Source organism: Hippocampus bargibanti, linkage group LG19, assembly GCF_051943395.1.
Source record: "Hippocampus bargibanti isolate YZ-2025 linkage group LG19, ASM5194339v1, whole genome shotgun sequence".
NCBI lineage: Eukaryota > Metazoa > Chordata > Actinopteri > Syngnathiformes > Syngnathidae > Hippocampus > Hippocampus bargibanti.
The window spans coordinates 10,052,501-10,074,811 of NC_142752.1; the positions used below are offsets into that span (position 1 = coordinate 10,052,501).

General features: G+C 42.0%; 1 protein-coding gene across 1 annotated transcript in view; it reads left to right on the plus strand.

Annotated features, from left to right (window-relative positions):
* kcnk3a (potassium channel, subfamily K, member 3a) overlaps positions 1-16,710 on the plus strand; it is a 26,780-nt gene extending 10,070 nt beyond the window's left edge. Inside the window, exon 2 of the mRNA XM_089022593.1 lies at positions 12,019-16,710. Within this exon, the coding sequence (XP_088878719.1) occupies positions 12,019-12,938 (920 nt within the window). The 3' untranslated portion in view covers positions 12,939-16,710. The remainder of the gene's footprint in view (positions 1-12,018) is intronic.
* The last annotated feature ends 5,601 nt before the right edge of the window (positions 16,711-22,311 follow it).

Below are 22,311 nucleotides of genomic sequence, written 5' to 3' on the forward strand. Positions count from 1 at the left end.
TTCAGGTCTTGTTTTTGAATGATGATGCCTGACGTGACGTCACGTCTGGAACGCACGCCCTTGACCGAGAAAGCGACACAGAATGCATTTTGGGTACTTTATTTGGTCTGAAAACTTTGTGTCGATCCGTGTTGATGGCGAAATTAGAAGGAAAACACATAAATAACGTGATGGTGAATCATTGTGTGTTGCACCAAGGCTACTATTTGATAAGAGTTGACACAAATTCCCATCAGACAAATCAGCCCATTTCCAACGGAGCTTTGGCGCCATCTTGTGCATTTTCTGAGACGCTACATTGGAGTTCAGACGGCTCGAATTGATACGGACGTATTTCTTTAATCAATTGCAAAAATGTATGCTTTCCTCTTTGGAACTATTTGAATCATATTCGTAACTGGATGAGTAACAAGAAAGCATCTTCTCCGAATCTGAAGACATTGTTTTGATGCTAGAGCAAGGCAAGACGTCCTGGGGTGACGTCACAAACAGGGGGGGGCGGGATCTTCTGAAACTCGCCATTTCCGGAGTCATTTTGTGGCAGTTTTCGGAAACTAAGTCATTTTTATTGGTGTTTTACATTTGACTAAAAATATCAGCCTCCGTGGTTTAGGTATTTTAGATGCTATAAAACGTTTTTTTTTATGTCAGTTAGGAAACAAAAAAAAATGGTGTCGTTGTCCTTTAACAAAGTGCATTAAGCCCCCCCATGGTTATTTTTTCTTGTTTACACAAAGGCTTTCATAGCCCAATAGAACTGGCTAGAAATAAATAAATAGCGACTGGTTCTGACCTCACCAAGCAACTGCAGCTGGACTGCTTATACGCGGTCTCCGGGGGAGTCGGGGAAGGGGGATTGTTTTTCCTCCCCAGTTTGTCTTCAGCTTCTGCCTAATATCTCTGAATGAAGTAGACTGTCACACAGAGGGGCCCTGATGATAGTAGCAATAACAGTCACAGGTGAGTTGTGTTTACCCAGGAGGGCCGCCGGCTTTCGTAGTGCAAGTTTTATGAGCGCACATTAAGTAGGCGTGAAAATAGAAATGCAAACACCTTGAATACCTTGGGCTAAAAACAACAGACCGAAAGCCGTTTTTTTTTTTCTTTCTCGGCTATTGCCAATATCGCAACCGTTTGCTTCTCGCCTTCCTGTCCACAGGCTACCGTGGGAAAGGGTGACAGAGTGTGCGCGGCAATTACGGCGAGTGTGTTTTACAATAATTGTACAAAAATCAATTTGAAATATAAATGTATTCGTGTGAAGTGACTCCGGGGCTTGGAAAGTAAAGATAAGTCAGCGTTATTTTTTCTTCTGTCTCTATTGGCCAACAGACAAACATTCCACTCTTGGCTCAGTTAATTACCTACCGTGTGCTGAAGGTACACTGATGCGATGCTAAAAGCCCCCAGCTGGACCGCTAATTCCAGAGAATTTCCATACCGCTAACTATGGCGATTGAGGACTTAAGAGTGCCGTGGCTGACTTCAAAAGTTTGTAACATGACATCTGCTGAGTACAGTAATCCCTCGCGATAAAAACTGTGAAGTCGTGAAGGATCACTGTAATGGTTTTTGGTGTCATGATCAGGGGGGAGAGAAAGTTAAAAAAACAGTGACTGAGTGGAAAGAAGTGTTACTAGTCTCATTTACTAGTCTCATTTCATAGCAAAATAGTCCCGATTTTGTGACGCGTCTCACTATACAGACGCTCCCCAACTTGCGAACGAGATACGTTTTGAACGCTCGTTCGTAAGGTGAATTTGTTCATAAGTTGCTTCAGTGCTATATTTTGTATAGAATGTATGTTTAAAGGACAACCAACGTCTCCGGACAAGTTGTGTCCATAATTTGTAAAATGGCTTCAAATGACTTCTACTGAGCGTATTTTACAAAGATTCCACCGCATATAGCTATATTTTACGTTTTAAGACTCACGCTTAATACAGTGAGACCTCAGCTTACGAACACCTTACCTTATGAACTTTTCGCTTTACGAACGTCAAATTTATGAAAATTAAACCTTGAAATACGCACTACTTTTCGCGATACACACCCACCACGGCTGGCGGAGTGATCTCTTCGGCTCTTCGGCGGAAGCACACGACCGAAATAAAGCTGACTTTGACTTTGACTTTGATTCTCCAGCAAGGCAAGACGTCTTGGGGTGACCCCACGAACAAGGGGGCGGGACCTTCTGAAACTGGCCACTTCCGGGATCAATTTGAAGTAGTTTTTGGACACTAAGTCATTTTTATTGGTGTTTAGAATTTGACCAAAATATCACATTGCGTGTTTTGGGTATTTTAGATGCTATAAAACGTTTTTCTGATGTCAGGAAACAAAAAAAGTGATGTCGGTTGTCCTTTCAGGCTTATAGAAGTATGTTTCAGGATTGTATAAGTAACCAGTATTGGTTTGTACTGAAAAATAAACATTTAATAAAATATATGTTCTATAAAGATACCGTATGCACATGTACAACTGGAGAGAATACTACATATGTTATTACAAAAAAGTTTGTATATACCGTTGTTAGTAACTCAAATTTTTGTATGTAGGGGAGCATTTCATATACCTGTACTGAAAGGGTGTCAAACTCAATTTTTTTGATGCAGGTCACATTGTAGGTACGGTTTCATCTCGGGGGCCGTTATGGGGGGGGCGTTGGAATGTTTCATCGCCTCCACATATTATATACAGAACGCACAACAAATTAACTCATTCGCTGCCATTCCCGAATGTATTCTGTTTTTGTTTTTCTTGCAGGGGGTGCCGATAAAATGCTGGTCAGACCTCTGGCAATGTTTTTCCCCTTCTCCAAGGGGGCAGAAGTTGCCTTTTGTCCATGTTAGTGCTTTTTTACACCTTCAGCTGTTGTTAAAGCACTATATAAATCAAAATGTATGTATTGTATTGTATTGTATTGTATTTTGGACAGCCGTCCCCATTTCAAGCTCAGATAACCCAAGACCGCTATAAATTAGGAATTAACCATTTTTTTCCGATGAAAGAAGAGAGTAATGTTTCTTACGCTGAATTGAATGTTGATGTCATCCGAAAACTCAATATTCTGTGGTTCCTGGAATTTGAGAGGAAATGACAAAAACCTTGGCACTGGAGTGGACACATTTTTGCACATCGTCTGGCAGTAAATAAGTTAATGAATAATTGGTTTTCAAATCACAAGTCAATTATATTGTCTGTTATTGTGGTTGACATACGACAATTGGAAATTTTGGTTCAGACTTCAGCAAGCATCATGGAATTTCATAAGTCAGATTTGCTTTCGCGGGCCGAATAAAATGATGTGGCGGGCCAGATTTGTCCCCCGCGCCTTGACTTTGACACCTGTGATGCACTGTAGCTTGCAGTTTTTTGCGTTACAAATGGTTTTTGCGCTTGGATTGTGTTCACATACTTGCATGCACATACCACCTCTTATTCACCATGGCTCAACAAAAAAAAAAAAACGATAAGATGCATCCGATATGTCATTTATCAGAAGTCTTGCCGCAGATGGGGATTCAGTTCCTGGGTGACTCGGCCCGGTAAGGTGAAGCTGCAGATTGAGTGGAGGTGGAGCGGCATCATTCCGTATCTGCCAGCATTCGCCATCTGCTTTGCCCAAGGCAGCGGCCGTTCCACAAAAAGGTGTCAAAACGACCTGGCGTGCAGATTTACGAGACGCATACATTCGTGTATATTTTACCTTTTATTCACATTTAGTGAGAGTCAATAATGGAACCTTTCGATGGTGTTCAATATTTAAAAAAAAGTTTTTAAAATATCAATCTGTTGCAGCAGCTTGGATTTTTACAACATGTTTATTTCGACAGTAAGCGCTTTTTCTAACTAGGCCCAGATAAAAATCCTGGCCACGTAATGCGCCCAGTTTTTACTTCATGCTTCATGCACACAATGTCATTTGCGCCACCGGGCTTGTGATGTTTATCAGCGGGGGCCTCTCGGTGTCCCATTTTAATCCCGTCCTTTCTCCATATTGCATTAACGCTTTCCCTGAGTAAACTGATCGCCGTGTCATGTGCTCGGTTGCATTGCCAGCGCGTGTCACTTTAGGACAGCATCTGCTCCACGAAAAAATGGCGTTACCGGTTTCTATCATTGGAATCGGGTGGCAGACGCAGGTGAAACCCACGCAACACAAAATAACACAAAAAAAAACATGCAAAGGGTGACGGAGGTGGGAAATGTCTAAATTAAGCCAAGTGTGTGAAATAGCAGATTAGAGGTTTGAATTATCTTTCTATTTATTCTTAAAGTGACTTTTCAAGCCAAGCGCTCCTTCTTTTTCTTCTCTTTTTGTTTGTTTTATGTTTGAAGCAAATCGATGGACCATTCTCTAATTCGGCAGCACAAATATGCCAGCACCGTTTTTGATTGGGAGGAATGTCAGTGCTATTTGACTGTCATCGCTGGATAGTTCTGGGGCAATTGTGCTTTTTTTGCACCTGTAATAATAATAAATTGCATTTTAAGCGCCTTTCATTGCTCTCAAGGACACTTTACAGTCACAGAAAAGTATAGGTACTATAATAAATAAAATACAATCACAAATGTGCATGTGGAACTGTCACGGCTTGGAATTGAAGCACATTTACGTGGGACAGGAGATGTGAGACAATCTCTTTTCGTCAATGGATGCTACAGCTTCGTGTTTGCTTTAGACATTTAGCTTGTTGCAGATGTGCACATTTCACCATGACGTGCCTGATCCACTGGTGAAAAGGACACTTTGATCCTGTCCTTTTTCATGTCGAACTGCTTCATACAACAAAGAGGGTGCAGAAAATGCCTTTTGTGTTATTTAGTTTTTTTTTGTTGTTGTTTTGACTTCAAGATGGTGCAGAGTGTGGCTCCTTTACAGCAGGTCCTGTATTTTTTTCTACTTCTTCCTTTCCTTTCGTCTTACTTTCATCACTTTGCTGCTGTGAAATGTAAATTTACCCGAATTTGGCTAGAAATCACCCAATCTGCCCCACACCCAGAAGAACCCAGAGAGTCAGTTAGGACAACCACTCAGCAATTAACTCATTCACTGCCATTCCCGAATTTATTCGGGAGTTGACAATATGACGTAGAATTTGTTCAGGTTGGTTTTTTTTCATGCTTGGGTGCCGATAAAGTGCTGACCATGACAATGTTTTTTTTCCTTCTACAAGGGGGCAACATTACCCTTTTCCCCATGTTAGCGCTTTTTACAGTTTCAGCTGTTTTTAAAGCGCTATATAAACCAATATGTATGTATTGCATTGTATTTTGGACAGCCACCCTCATTTCAAGCTCAGATAACTCCAGACCTATATAACCTAGGAATTAACCTTTTTTCTGATGAAATAAGAGATTGTAAGGTTTCTTACGCTGCATCGAATGTTTATGTAGTCCTACAATTCAATTTTCTGTGGGTCCTGGAATTCAAGTGATAATGACAAAAACCCTGGCAGGAGTGGACACATTTTTTTGCACGTCTGTCAGTGAAGAAGTTAAAAGTGCAACTCAAACGTTTAAATTGACTACTGAGTGATGGCAATGTGTGTTGGAATAATTCTGTCTTTCATACAGTGCAAGTGCATCCCAAACTTTGCCCATTTCAGGCAGTTTGTCATCATCTGGGACATTTTGGCTGCCCTTTTTTCCCTTGAGAATGGTCATGTGGGCCACAAGAACACTGTTGCGAGTCAGTATATTTTCATCGCACGTATTGTATGTGTTGGCAGTATCCCAAAATGTAAAAAAAAAAAAAAAATCCAGCGTCTCATTATCCACCATGGCCCTTTTCTGTTCCTTTTTCCTCCCTCGTCGGCCCGCACGGACGCTCTTTGAAAGCCCAAATGGAGCACTTGAAACAGAACCACCGCTTCCTTGACATGACCCCTTAAAAGCCCGCCACTCAAATATTTGCTTTTGCCTAAATGGGCCTTTAAAAATTGCATTTTGCTTGTTTTCCAGTGGCCGCACTAAATCAACAAAAGACTTCAAACAAAAAAAAAAAAACGTATGATCAAGTTAGCGCGTGACAAATTGCCCCTGCGTCTACAATTCCCCCAATAGACCACCGAAAGTCCCGACTAAACAGAGTAACGAGACAAACCTCTTTCAGGGATTTTTTTTTCCATGTTTCCTGAACCTCTTCAATATGTCCTTTCATCTATCCGGTCCCCAATGACCCTTCACTCCCACGCCCGATGTTGATGCAAAGCGCCTTTCGGTCCAGCTGTGTTGAAACTCTTAAAACAAGTTAGCATCCAGCGCGTATCAGTTCCATAAATCACGTGATTTATTTAATTAGTCAGCCGCCCCCTTCGTCAAGATCTCACACTCCACTTGGAATAGCTCTCGTACTGAGCTCATGGAAAACTTGACGGCTGCCAAGTTTTCTTTTCATATCCCCTAAAAAGGAACCTGAGGAGTACGCGACGCAATTGGACCTTGTTTTGTTTTTGTGAGAGCGAAACAGAAGCTTAAATGGTCGGACAAGCGGAGGCGAATTGATGAATGTTTGTGTGAACGTTTTTGGAGGACAAAACGGGCCTAAACTACAGACGCTCCCCAACTTAGGAACATTGAAGTTACGAATAACGGTACATACGAACATTTTTGTGGGTACAGTATGTCGAAAAATGTTCGGACAGAGATGCTGGAAGTTAGATTTTGTATTAGGCGCTTGCGATTGGCTGCATAGCGTATGTGAGCGGGGAGTAAATCCGTCTTCCCAGTTGATGCTTCAGGAGGATGTGATGCATAACAAAAAGTAATGGGTGCTGGTACGTAATTCAGTAATTAATCAGCAGCTTCAGTAATGGTCAAGGATATATGTCGTCGTACAACAGTAGTGTGAATTTAAAAACGACACTTAGGGCGTCTGTTTTATATTTCTCCGTTCAGTGTGAGACTTAAAGGACAACCAACACCATTTTTTTGTTTCCTAACTGACATCAGAAAAACGTTTTATAGCATCAAAAATACTCAAAACACGCAGGCGGATATTTTTTGTCAAATGCAAAACACCAATAAAAATGACTTAGTGTCCAAAAACTGCTACAAAATGAGCTCAAGAATGACGATATTCAGAAAGTCCCGCCCCCTTGTTCGTGACGTCACGCCAGGATACTCCTTCACGAACTGCCTTGCTCCAGAATCCAAACAATGGCTCCAGAGAGTTCAGATTCGGAGAAGATGCTTTCTTGTTACTTATCCAGTTATGAATATGATTGAAATAGTTCTGAAGAGGAAAGCATAAATGTTTGCAATCGATTAAAGAAGTCCTTGCGTATCAATTCGAGCCGTCTGGACTCCAATGTAGCGCCCAGAAAATGCACAAGGTGGCGCACAAGCTCCGTTGGAAATGGGCTCATTTGTCCGCTGGGAATTTGTGTCAACTTACACCTTCTTTATGCGTGTTACCGCAATTGGCTGCGGCACACAGCTATTCACCATCGCATTATTTATGTAGTTTTCCTTCTAATTCCGCGATCAACACGGTGTTTTCAAACGAAGAGATGTGTCTCGGTCACGGCCATTCCGAATGTGACGTCACTTAGGGCATCGTCATCAACTCGAAAACACGACTTCATGAATATTCAGCGTGAGTCTTAAAACGTAAAATCTAGCTATATGCGGTGGAATCTTTGTAAAATGCGCTCAGTAGAAGTCATTTGAAGTGATTTTACAAATATGGACGCAACTTCTTTAATCCCCTCCACATATTACATATAGAGCGTACAACAAATTAATGAATAAGTAGTTTTCAAATCTGAAGTCAAGAAGAATGACTGACATTGTGGTTTGCATCCAAAAATATGAAATTTTGTTTAAGATTTTTGCAAGCATCATGGAATTTCACAAGTTTAATTTGCTTTCGCGGGCCGAAAAAAAATGATATGGTGGGCCGGATTTGGCCCCCGGCCCTTAACCTTGACACCTGTGCTTTGTTGGGTCTGTTGACAAAACTCTCACACACTAACACAAATTTGTTTCCATACCATAACACCCGAAAAACAAATCAGCATTTGTTATTCTTGTTCTACTATTCCTCGAATTCGCCTTGTTTGCTCACATGCTCTTTTCGCAGCAGCTGCCAAGAAGGCCTCAAGGTCAAAAGTCACCAATGTAAATGGGGTGAGATTCAACCGACCAAAGCTGTGTTTAAGTGCCAAAGTAAACATACGACGGGGTCGTGCGGAGTTGGGGGGTGTCTGCCATGAACAGACAAAGTCTGCCTGTGAGTTTAAATGTGGGAAAATCTACTTTGGTCGTCATCTTTTGCACTTTGGTGGTCAGAGTGACAATCTGAATGGTCGCGCGCGGATGTCTTGAGAGAGCTACAGCTGGAGATGAAAGTAAACTGTGTAGAGGAAAGAAAAAAAAGCATCACGGGAATCTGTTCCAAAGTGATACCAACACAATCCGTGTTTATTTTACAAGCGTGTGGAACATTTGGTGATATGCGTGGACTTTTAAAGGCCTCCGCTGTAAACACGGATAAAAGTGACGTCACGCTGGTCGGACCACCTGCGTGTTCAAAATGCATTCTGGTGAATGGCATGCTTGCGGGTCAACAATGACATTGTCCTTGTTTTGCTGTTTGAGTCAGATGTTTTTTTCCCCCTGAAGGATTATTGATTTTTTTTTTACTTTTATCACCCACATTTTTTTTACTTTCATTGGGACTTTAACTTGGTAATATTTAAGTTAAGTCCAAGATGACGCCCACATAAGCACTCACAAGTCTTGCTTATTTTCTTGTTTTTGTGTTGTTTTTGTTTTGTTCAGTCACTTTGAGTTCTTGTGCGTCATGTGGTACAGATACAGATTGTTTTTCAGCATTTTTGGCCATGGCATTGATGAGGAGGAGACTATGCTGAGCAGTTGCGCCTTTTCGGCAGCACGAATATACCAGCACTGTTTTTGATTCGGTGGAATATCAGTGACATTTGACTGTCATCTTTGGACAGCTCTGGGGCGATTGTGCTTTTTTTGTTGCGCCTGTAATGGGCAGCATTTTCACAGCCCAGCTTTGTTCAGCGGAAATGTCGGTGCTGTTTGTGGAACTGTCGCGGCTTGGAATTAATGCGGATTTATGCGGGGCAGGAGATGTGAGAGTGTTTTTTCGTCAATGGATGCTACATCTTCTCGTTTGGATTGGATTTGCCTTTATTAGTCTCGCAGTGGAGAAATTTACATTTGCTTTCCACATTTAGCTTGTAGCAGAAGTGCGCATTTTCACCATGACGTCTCCGATCCATTGGTGAAAAGGACACTGATGCTCTCCTCTTTCATCTTGACCTGCTTCATACAACAAAGTTGGTGCAGAAAGTGCTTAAAATTGAATGACTGTGTCTTTTGTGTTGTATCACATTATTTGTTCTTTAGATTTTTTTGGTTGTTGTTTTGACTTCAAAATGGTGCCGTGAGAGTGGCTGCCTTTACAGCAGCTTCTGTATTTTGTTTTTCTACTTCTTCCTTTCCTTTCCTCTTACTTTCATCACTTTGCTGCGGTAAAATGTAAATTTCTCCACTGCGAGTGTCACGCTCTGGTTGGCGACCAACGGGCGGCGCTGTCGGCCCCGCCTGCAGGTGTTGGTCGTTCCAATCAGTGGCAGTAAAAAGGACTCCCGACATGACCATTCGTTGTCGGGTCACAGTATGTGTTTGCTTCCTTCTGTCGGATTTTGTTCCTGCTGACTTTAATACAATTTGTCAATTACACCTTACCACCATGCTAACCGTGGCAGCAAGACTAATAAAGCCTAATTCAATCCAATATTTGAAGTTTATTCCCATTTTAGTATGGCACTCCCAACCCCTCCTCAACGCACCCTCATTGTATCACTGCATCCTTTTTTCCCCTATGGGGAGCTAATTGTCCCGAGGCGTTCTGAATAGGCTCTGGACTGCGTTTTTGATGTCAAGAACCATCCAAACCCCCTCCAAGTGCTCAATGAGAATATATTTGGATGACACGTGTGATTCATGTGATGCCATTCTTTTCTGTGTCCTTTGAAAAAAAACAACACACTTGGAGAGATGCCTAATTAATGAGCGCAATAAAAAACACAGGATGCGCTGGCTGGGTGTTGTTTTGTCTTCCACGTACTCGGCGTGGCGTTTTTGTATGAGGCAAACAAGCGTTGACAAGACCAGAAAGATGAACCTGTGATTACACTATCAATTAGGAAGACTCAGCATTAATGCCGTGCAGTTTTGAATAGATCTGTGTATGAATGTGAGAGGATTTAGATTTATTTTTTTTGGGGGGTGGGGGGGTTATGAGGGAGTAATAAGGATTCACACAGACCTTCCGCAAATGATCCGCTACTAGCACCTTAAATGGAATCCATCTTCAAACTTGAGTGTTAAAGAGCAGAACAACCGCTAATGAGAGGGTGACTCCGTTGCACCTGTGCCCCCCTCCGTCTCCCGCCCCCTGACATCAAGCCTCTTCTGCTTGTTAGCTTTGCATAATACATCTTTTAAAGGCTATTACCACAAACACTACGCAATTTCCATATTGCCTTTCACATGATAATTGCCCAAATTAGGTTGGGAGACAAGTTGCAGCCTCAGGTTGAGGCAAAGTGATGGATGTGCTTTCGGGGAGGGCCGTTGGGTCTTTTTTTACTCTAAAAAATGGTTGTTTTCTGAGGATTGCTGGCAAATAATTGCAGATGGTCGATTAAGATTAAACTAAGCAAAGCCTTGGGAAATGATCTCTTTTTGCTGTCTATCGCTTGACAGTTAAAGGACAACCGACGCCTCCGGACAAGTTGTGTCCATAATTTGTAAAATCACATCAAATGACTTCTACTGAGCGTATTGCTCAAAGATTCCACCGCATATAGCTATATTTTACGTTTTAAGACTTGTACTGAATATTCAGGAAGACTTGTTTTTGAGTTGGTGACGATTCCTGACATGACTTCATGTCAGGAACGCCCCTGACCAAGAAAGCTACACACAATGCATTTTGGGTACTTTGTTTGGTCTGAAAACTTCGTGTTGATGGCGAAATTAGAAGGAAAACACACAACGCGATGGTGAATCGTGTGTTGCACCAAGACTCCTACAGTATTTGATACTAGTTGACACAAATTCCCAGCAGACAAATCAGCCCATTTCTTACGGAGCTTGGGCGCCATCTTGTGCATTTTCTGGGACGCTGCATTGGAGTCCTGATGGCTCGAATTGATACGGAAGGACTTCTGTCATCGATTGCAATTTTTTATGCTTTCCTCTTCAGAATCAGAATCAGAATCATCATCAATCATCAATCAAAATCAATTCAACAGTAGCCAAAATGGAACTGCATAGTGCCACTTAGCAGTTTTTTTTTGACGACGATACTAGTGCAGCGTGTTCTCCCGGAAACAAATTCCTTGTGTGTTCTACATACTTGGCAATAAAGATGATTCTGATTCAGATTCTGAATACACTAGTATCATCATCAAAGGTTGGAACTATTTGAATCATATTCATAACTGGATTAGTAACAAGAAAGCATCTTCTCCGAATCTGAACCCATTGTTTTGATTCTCGAGCAAGGCAAGATGTCCTGGCGTGACATCGCGAACAAGGGGGCGGGATCTTCTGAAACTCGCCATCTCTTAGGTCATTTTGAAGTAGTTTTGGGACACGTTAACTCATTTTATTGGTGTTTTGCATATGACTAAAAATATCAGCCTGTGTGTTTTGGTTATTTTAGATACTATAAAACGTTTTTCTGATGTCAGTTAGGAAACAAAAAAATGGTGTCAGTTGTCCTTTAAGTCACACCTGAATACACTGTGCTCTACCCTCCTTCTTTCTAAACACACTGCTGTACGTGACACCGAGGCTTTCCCACCACCCCCAAACCCCATCCCACTGTCCGTTCCCATCTCCAGTTTCATTGCACTGTGGCTAAACAGAGAGTTTGTGTGTCGAAAGAATACAAATTGGCTTTTGACGTAATTGCATACAGTCGATTTGATTCAGTAAGGTAACCATTTGTCTGTCTGGCAGGATACGGGCACGCGGCTCCCAGCACAAACGGAGGGAAGGCCTTCTGCATGGTCTACGCCCTGCTAGGCATCCCGCTCACCTTGGTGATGTTCCAGAGCGTTGGTGAACGCATCAACACCTTTGTTCGCTTTCTTCTCCATCGCCTGAAGAAGTGCCTTGGCATGAGGCGGACCGAGGTCTCCATGTTCAACATGGTGACGGTGGGTTTCATATCGTGCATGAGCACCCTCTGCGCGGGAGCCTGGGCTTTTTCCCATTTTGAGGGATGGAGCTTCTTTCACGCCTACTACTACTGCTTCATCACTCTCACCACCATCGGTTTCGGAGACTATGTGGCGCTTCAAAACCACCACGCTCTGCAGACCAAGCCGGACTACGTGGCCTTCAGTTTCATATACATCCTGACCGGCCTGGCGGTCATCGGAGCCTTCCTCAACTTAGCCGTCCTACGCTTCATGACCATGAACGCAGAGGATGAGAAAAGGGATGCCGAGCAACGGGCTCTACTCGCCCATAACGGTCGGGCCGGAAGACAGGGGCACTGCGCGACGGACCAGGCGTCGCCGTCCTCCACGGCGTCCGGCTGCGTAGGCGGGAGCGCGATGGGCGGAGGTGGGGGAGGAGCGGCGAGTCGGGGACTGCGTAACGTCTACGCTGAGATGCTCCACTTCCAGTCCATGTGCTCCTGCCTTTGGTATAAAAGCAGAGAGAAACTGCAATATTCCATTCCGATGATCATCCCTCGTGACCTCTCCAACTCTGATAGCTTCATGGAGCAAGGAGAGGCATTCTCCAACCCCCTTCACTCCAACGGCTGCGTGTGTGGTCTGCAGGCTCACTCGGGCATCAGCTCAGTATCCACCGGACTGCACAGCATCAGCGTTTACCGAAGACTCAATAAACGAAGATGCTCCATCTAGAGAAGCTGGGGCAAGGCGCCATCTTAAGCCCACTTGACTTTGGGGGACGACCTCCCCCTGCATTTTTGCATCTCTTCTCAGTCGCTTGTGGCATAGAGTAAGCACAAGTCCTGTACGATTGCGGTGTATCCCTCCGTGACGACAGGCAGTCGGTTGGTCCGTCTACCTCGCAGTTTTGAGGACAGTGGTTCAAATTTTAGCTGTAGCACCCCTGTATGGAGATTAGCAAAACTGTTCCACATAGAAACAAAAGTTTTTAGCTGAAACCAAGACGGAAAAGGTTTCTTCAGTCGTTATCGGTACGTCTTTGAAGGTATCGGACATTTCACTCCTCATCCAAAGAGATTTGTCAGCGAACTATAGGAGTGCTGGTCACCCTGGCCCTATATCCCTAATGGAAACGGGTGGCAGTGTCAGGACTCAGCTCTGAAAGGTCCCAGTGCCCATCCCCGGTTCTGATAGGACAAACACTCGAACCCAGAAAGATTGTATTTACTGCCGGCAGGAGAAGCAGCCATTCATGACAGACGCCTGAATTCTACAGCCATCTGCCAAGCTATTTATTGAGAGTATATTCAAATTTAAGTTATACATTAGTAAAACATGGTTTACTTGATTAGAATACAACGCCCCTGGAACGTTCTGAGCGCGAACAGCTGTAAGCAATAAAACATTGTCTCTTCCATGAACTGAGGAGTTTCAACTCGTAAATTGCTTCGGTGATAAAGGAGTATCCCAAGTCCTAAATTCTGTCCAAGGCCAGATCTCCGAGATGAAGATGACAGTTTAACTTGCTGTGTCTGTTGACCTGATTGACCCCAGGTTGTCTGTGGTTCAATTATATATTCGAGTCACACATGTTGACTAAGCATATAACAGCATGAAACTTTTAAATATGATAACTTCTTATTCTGTCTAATCTCTATCACTGTGCCAGGCCTCTGTTCTGATAGGTCCCTGCTCTAAGGTTGAGGTAGCAGTCGACCACTCTCTAAAGCCAATCTGATTACCTTTATTGTTATATGTTATTACCTCTATGTTGATTATATACTTGATTACTTATTGTTCTATCTGATGAATTAATAAAACTACCTGATTACAACTAATCAGATTACCTGATTAGAAGAATATAGGTAATCAGAGGTAATCAGATATATAATCAATATAGAAGTAATCAGCTAGAACAATAGAGGTAATCAGATTGGCTTCAGGCAGTGGTCACTGCTACCCCAACCAATAGAGCAGGGTAATATCAGAGCAGGGGATGTGACAGGACCTATCAGAGCAGAGGTCTGACACTGCTCCCTCAGTCCATTAGGATATTGGGCTAGGGTTACCAGCACAACTTTAGTTCGGTGACGAAGCTCTTCGGATTAGGAGCGAAACGTCAGACACATTCAAAGAAGTACAGATGACGGCTGAAGAAGATATTACATTTTCCAAACGTACAGTAAACATGATGGTTATATGTACCGTACGATTGGCCGGAAACCAGGTTTTGATTTGTAAACATGCACTGCTAATCTCAGTGGTGACCGAGAATGAACATGTGATGTTTGTTACACATTTTTGCTTGAACAAAGTGAATTTTCTGACAGCATTTGGAGTGCATACTATTGGTCCAAAAGGGAAAAGGACGTACCACATGTAAATATGACATTTCTTAAAAAAGAAAAAAAAAGGAAAAAAGACTGCGGATGTATATATTACATCCGCAGTACATATTACATTTGAAATAAGCAAAGAAAGTGCGTATACAGTAATCCCTCGTTTTTGCCATTAATGGGGACCTTTGCGCGAGTTGTATAATAATAATTAAGCCATGTGGCTGTTAGCTTGGCTGTTAGCTTGGCTGTAAATTATGGGATACTGTGCTGTCATTGGGTGACTTCAGCGCTGGGAACCAATCAAGCTACAGCCATGTATAAAACTTTTGAGTCATTCTGCAATTTTAAAAAAAATCTGAATGTTTTTTTTCCCTGAAAAAGAAAATCACGATGCACTGAAACCGCGATAAGTGAACCGTTAAGTAGCAAGGGTTTACTGTATTTGAATACGGTGATACCTCGGTTTACGAACCCATTGGCTTACGAACTATTCGGTTTACGAACGTTACATTTATGAACATTTTACCTTGGCATACGAACTATTTTTCGGGATACACACAGAGCTGCCGCAATGAGTGATGTGTCGTTCGCGAACAAGCCCGTTGGCAGATTGCTTCTTTTGGTCCTCTATTCCCCGCCCCCAGTCAAGAATGCAGCAGTGAGGCGGTGGAGGTTACAGACAGAGAGAGAGTGAAGCCATTCTCCAAAAGAAGAAAATGGCACCCAAAATTTTTTTTTGTCCTCTATTCCCCGCCCCCAGTCTTCGGTTAAAGCCACGTGATTGGTCAAGACCGCAGCAGTGAGGGAAGGTGGTTTAAACATTAAATAGACAGGCAGACGACAGAGAGAGAGTGACAAAATGGATAGAAAACAGTGACATTTGGAATGGTTTCAATTTTGATAGTTGAAAAGCAGAGTCGACACTGCGAGGTTAAAATTTCCATCAATCAGGCTCCACAAATAACCCGCACAAGTCATCTGTACACTTGATACCAAAAGCTATCAACCCAGCTAAACAGAACACAATTGGTGAGGAACTAGGTCAAATTATCGCAGAGAAAGCACCTCCAAGGGATCATTCCTCAAGATGGTGAAAGAAGAAGGCTACGTTCCTCAAGTGTTTAATGCTGATGAAACCGGCCACTCCATTCCATCAAGCCATCAACGACCATCACAAAGGTCAATAAAACCACTTTATTATACAGTTCAGTTATTTTTTTTTTTAGTTATAAAACCATAGCACATTTATTATACATAAAATAAGGTATATTTTGTGTAGTTTTAAGTCTTAAGTTTTAACTCCTATGGGAAATTATTTTTTGGGATACACCCTTTTTGCCTTACACACTCTGTCTGGTAAGCAATTGAGTTCGTAAGCCAAGGTATCACTGTACTTTGAACGGCATTGCTAAGGGATTTTTGTCTGTCACAAGGGGCTTTGTTGGTTTTTTTCTTTCTCTGTGATGCTTTACTGTATGTTCAAATTTAATCGGACCTCACAGTTTTATACAAATGAATTCGTTTTTTGTTTCTTTCTTTCATTCCCTGTTGCCCGTCAACGTGTTTTCCAGCTCATGCATGTCAACTCACGTTGTACATACTAGAAAGTCATATCGAACTCACTGCTGCACCTTAGAAGATTGTTAATGCGCTTTAGGACACTGGAAGTCAGTGCACATTTGTGTCTTGTATAGAAACCACTTTTTTTCTTTTCTTTTTTTAAAACCATGGCGATATTCTAGCGTTGATGATTGAGATTATTGGCAGTACGCCCTCACCAGAAAATGGCCTCAGAGTTTGAACCTCATGCACTTTGCTAAATTAACACACATCGGACTATTTCAGGTCTTTGCACAGTTTACTTTTTCCCCTTCAACCCTGTAATGTGTTTTTTTATGGATATATTTTGGTGACTGGTACTTTTGAACACTGGCGTGAATGGCTGCCGCTGCTCACCCGCACAAAAAAAAAAAAATCCCGTGACTGTAAAGTGTCCTTGAGAGTTTTGAAAGGCGCTTAGAAATTAAATGTATTATTATGATTTTCTACATGCGGATTCGAGAGTAAGACCGTTGCACCCGAAAATTTGCAGTTACTAACATGTGTAGCTGTACGTTGGCACAATGGATTCATTTTATTCCTAATAAAACATATTTGTGATTCAAACAAAAATCAGTGCGTTCAAAATCCAAGTTCATGTGTACTTCTGACCTCATTCTTACTGTACTGTGACACATTTCTGACGTTATTTTAGTAATAGCTGTGGCCAAAGTTACACGCTGCGATCCCCCACTGGTAATGATTTCATTCGGCATCGTCACTTCTGCATGCGAGAGCCACGGCCAGTGTTCCGTTTGGTTGCCTTGGGCCAACTCATTTTTCACAGGAAACCTAAGAAAAAGCCGAGCCGGTGAGATCTTTATCTCTCCAGCAATGAATGTCATTAATGGCCCGCTGCACTCTCTTAATCACGCGCAGAGGAAATGTCACCTCGTGCGCTGAAATCTGTCTCGTGAGGATTGCGGCGATAGATTGAGTTTTGGTGATGAACTGCATATGTTGGAATAACAAACTGCACCTGGTGCCGTTGTTTCCCAGTCGCACACAACTACAAGATTTCATTCTCCATTACATATCTGTCACCTTTAACTCATTCACTGCCAGACGTGCAAAAAAGTGTCCACTCCAGTGCCAGGGTTTTTGTCATTGTCACTTGAATTCCAGGAGCCACCGAATATTGAATTTTAGGACTACATAAACATTCAAAGCAGTGTTAGAAACCATAGACTCTCCTCTTTCATCAGAAAAAAAAGAGTTAATTCCTAAAGTATATGGGTCTGGAGTTATGAGTTTGTCTGGCTGTCCAAAATACAATGCAAGACATACATATTGGTTTATCTAGCGCTTTAACAACAGCTGAAACTGGAACAAAGCGCTAACATGGCAAAAAGGGAAATGCTGCCACCTTGTGGAAAATAAAAAAAAAAAAACATTGCCAGAGGCCATGGCCAGCGCTTTATCGGTACATGAAAAAACAAAACTCAAACAAATTTGGGAATGGTGCTTTACGTCATTTTCAATTCCCGAATAAATTTGTGAATGAGTTAAAAAAAAAAAAAGCTTTTTTTTCTCATCTGAGAATAAAATACTGTCCCCCATTACTTATTCTTTTTGATTAGAGTCAATAATGTAAAGGAATAAAGCTTCAAACATACTAATAAAGTGTATACAGTAATCCCTTACTACTTCGCGGTTCAATTATTGCGGCCGTTGATGCATCGCAGAACCTAAAAAAGGCCTCAAATGGCAGCAAAAGTCACTTCAGTACAGCACTGTAAAACATCAGATTCTTCAAACCTTCTGAAACTTAATTTATACAGTAGTGTACCTGTAAATATTATATAGTATATACTGTATGTTGATAGTGGACTGTTTACTTTATTGCATTAGAGTATTGTACTATACTACAAACATTTACTGTGCTTCTTTATGCAAGTCCTGGACTGTGTTCCACTAAATTTGGCCTTAGAAATATTTTTTGTACTCATACACATGTCAATTTACCAATACATGTAGGGTTCAAGACATTGCGGGTAGTCCCGATCCGCATTAACCGCGATAAACAAGGGTTTACTGTAGTACTTGTACTTTTCGTCTAACATGACATGCTGTACAGCAGTGGTCCCTAATACTGGTCCGCGGGTCTCATTGGTGCCGCTCAGAAACACCCAATAAATTAAATTACGTCCATTTTATTTAAGTCAGAATCTTTTATTTTGAAATTTTACCTGATTCTCTCATATCTGTCTACGGCATGTCACTCTTGACACAGGTGAAGGCGGTTCTTCTCAGTCATGTGATTGGTTACCCCCCCCCCCCCCAAAAAAAAAAAAAAAAAAAAAAAAAACACACACACCTGATTCAACTAGTTAGGAACCTTCCAATGTTACTTCAGAGCTTTGCGATGATCATCTTGAATCCAGAATTTTGCAGCCAGGAGAGTTGGAAAACAGAAGACAGTGATCCTCCACGCCAGAACCTGGACATTCATGGCTAAAATGAAACACAAGTGCTAGCAAAATGAGTGAAAAAAACCGAAACTTCTTTGGCAGGGGGGAAAACTCCCAACTAGGAGATGGAAGATGAGCCTACGTCGTCCAAGGATTAACAAGGCTACATTTAAAAAGACCATATCAAGAGTCCTTCTTAAAACATGGATTTATCTCAATGGGAGATTACCACACACCAAGACCACCCTGCATAATCTGCAACGATGGTGAGTTGTATTTTTCATGCACTTTTTATTTGCTGTGTATCTTATTTTCAAAGTGTTCCAACCATATTGGACGTTCTCTGAGTCATATTTACAGATGCTTCCCAATTTACGAACATTCGAGTTACGATTAACGGTACATACGAACATTTTTGTGGTTGAAAAATGTTTGGACAGAGATGTTGTAAATTAAATTTTGCGATTAGCTGCGTACTGTGCTTCACGCACACAGACACATTAGTGGTTTCAAGGGCTGGATATTTACGTGATGGACACAAAGGGTGACGAATCAGCGCCCGGCTATGTTGAAATGTTGCCAATGAGTTCAGACCCGATCCGCCAAGCTCGTTTACGATTGGCTGCGTAGCGTATGTGGGCGGGGAGGAAATCCCTCTTCCCAGTTGACGCTACAGGAGGACGCGTTGCATAACAAAAAGTAATGGCTGCTGGCACGTCATTCAGTAATGACGTGCCAGCAGCTTCAGTAATGGCTTACTGAAGACCCAAGGATATACATTGTCGTACTATCGTAGGTGTGAATTTATTTTGTTAGAGCATCTGTTTTATACTTCCCCGTTCAATGTTTGACTTAAACATACATTCCAAACAAAATACAGTGACACCTTGGCTTACGAACTTAATTGGTTCCCAGAAAGTGTGTGTAAGACGCAAAGTGTGTATTCCAAACATTAATTTCCCATAGGAAACCATTAAAATGAGAATAATCCGTTCCCAGGTCTCCATAAAACATAATTATCAACTAAATATGCATTAAAACAACACACAATATACTTTATTTTATGTATAATAAGTGTGTTATGGTATTGTAATTAAAGAAATAAACTATACTGTATATTAAAGTGGTTTTATTTACCTTTGTGATGGTCGTTGATGGCCTGATGGAATGGATAGCTTTTTTTGTCTCAAGGAGCTCTGGGTTGTACATCCTAGAAGTTGTGATATTGCAACAGATGCAGGCAGATCCACTAGAAAATTCATTAATAGCTGGTTCCCTTGCTTGTATGTTGTCAAATTGTACAGATGGATTGTGCAGGTTATTTGTGGAGCCTGATTGATGGGATATTTTATACTTCCCCATTCAGTGTATGTCCATGCAAAATATAGCACTGAAGCAACTTACGAACAACTTCACCTTACAAACGACCGCTCGGAACGTATCTCGTTCGTAAGGTGGGGAGCGTCTGTATTATGATGTTTCCAAAATACCATGCAAGTCGTACCCTATTATTTTGTTGTATTTTATCCAGCCTGACAGGCCAATGCCTGAAAATATTGTCTGACATTAAACCGGTTCATGGGGCAAAAAAGGTCAGGTGATACTGTCCGTGTGCAGCTATTTCAAAATTAAAATGAATACATGATCCTGAAAACAATAGCTAAAATATATACCATTTTTGTTTCATTTCAAGAAATGGCATTCATCAAATAGGAAACCGTAGAGGGGCTATCATCCTATGCGATGCTGCGACAGCCGTGCTGTTGCATAACTGTGACCTGCGGCAGCGCTGCAGTTGACTCGGGTACAGTTCACCCCCATAGCCCCCAATCTACCATATAAATCCTCTGTAATTATTCTGCTTCCATGGCGTCGGACATGTGTGATGTCCGTTTTGTTGCCAAACAAGCTGTTGGCGCTCACTTAAGACTTTCCCCCGACCAGCTAATGCTGACGGTAGAAAAGAGAAGCACGCACGATGTGGTCTGAGAGCAACTTTAACGACCTCATTAGAATCTGGACAAAATGTACTGATGATGAAATGTGTTTTAAGTTACAAGAAATGAAAGCGAGAGACGCACGTGATATATCGAATCTCAGTGTTTCACGCCAGTTTCCATTGTAACGTTTTATCTTGGAGGCTGAAAAAAAAACGCTGAGAGGCTATGAAATGTTTCTGACTTCCACTGAGATTAGCGTCATGTCTGCAGTCCTGGTTCGGTGTCATTTATGATTAGGTGTCCTCCCAGATGATCTGCGGGAAAATATACCATGCAGGCCTTGTGGAAAAGATCCTCAACAGCTTGATGATCAGCGCAGATTAGCATCGCGATGATTACCGCACAAGAATGCCGCGGCAAAGAATGTGTCAATGAAACATAATTGTACGTCTTCTTAGATTTCCATCATGATAAAAAAATATACATTTCTGGCCTTTGCGTCCTTCTATTTTTCTGTAGGCTGAAAAACACTCAACGCTTGATGTCAACAGAAATATATGACATGCCCCTAGTGAATTTGTGGAGTTTGATTGTCTTAAAACAACATTTCGGTCCTTCTATGAAACTCTCAAGGGGGTGAAACCATTTCTAAAAGGGACATGTTTTGGATGGCCTCTTGTGACCACGCCAAGACCGATTCTGGCTTTTAGTACCACTGGAGTCCGAGTTGCATAACCAATGACAGCCCTCGGTGGCTCTCACGCAGTCACGACAACTGCCTTGGCATGTTGCTGATACAGTAGATAATGATGGTAGGACAAAAAAAGGACAGAGGGTCACGGGTCAGGCGCCACTGCAGTAATTCGTCATCTCTTAAAAACACACCGAAAAAAGGCTTACGGAGCATTTCGTTCACTTCCTCCCTGAAGTGAAGATACTGTGTGAGGTCACAAGTCACACTGGATTGGATTGGATTGGATTGGATTGGATATGCCTTTATTAGTCTCACAGTGGAGAAATTTACATTTCACAGCAGCAAAGTTATGGAAGGAAGAGGAAAGGAAAGGATGAAGTAGAAAAACAAAATAAAGGAGCTGCTGGAAAGGCAACCACTCTTGCGGCGCCATCTTGAAATAAAAATTAAATAAAAATAATATGACAGCACAAAGACACAGAGAGTCATTCAACCCTAAGCACTTTCTGCACCCTCATTGTTCTATGAAGCAGTTCTCGATGAAAGAGGATCAAAGCATCCTTTTCACCAGTGGATCAGGGACTTTATGGTGGAATGTGCATGTCTACTACAAGTTGAAAGAAAATCTGAGTGAGATGATCATGGGCATGCGTTGTGGCAAACAACAGCTTCTGTCAGCGCAGAGTGCCGATGTACATGTGGAACTGTCGCGGTTCGGAATTGAAGCGAATTTACGTGGGACAGGAGATGTGTGACGATCTCTTTTCATCAATGGATGCTACAGCTTCGTGATTGCTTTCAACATTTAGTTTGTAGTAAACGTGCACATTCCACCATGACGTCCCTGATCCACTGGTGAAAAGGATGTGTTGATCATCTATTTCATCTAGAACTGCTTCGTGTAACAAAAAGGGTACAGAAAGTGACTCTCTGTGTCTTGGTGTTGTCATGTTATTTGTTATTTAGTTTTTTGTTTTTTTTTTACTTCAAGATGGCGCCGCAAGAGTGGCTGCCTTTCCACCAACTCCTGTATTTTGTTTTTCTACTTATTTCTTTCCTTTCCTCTTCCTTTCATAACTTTGCTCCTGTGAAATATAAATGTATCCACTCTGAGACAAATGA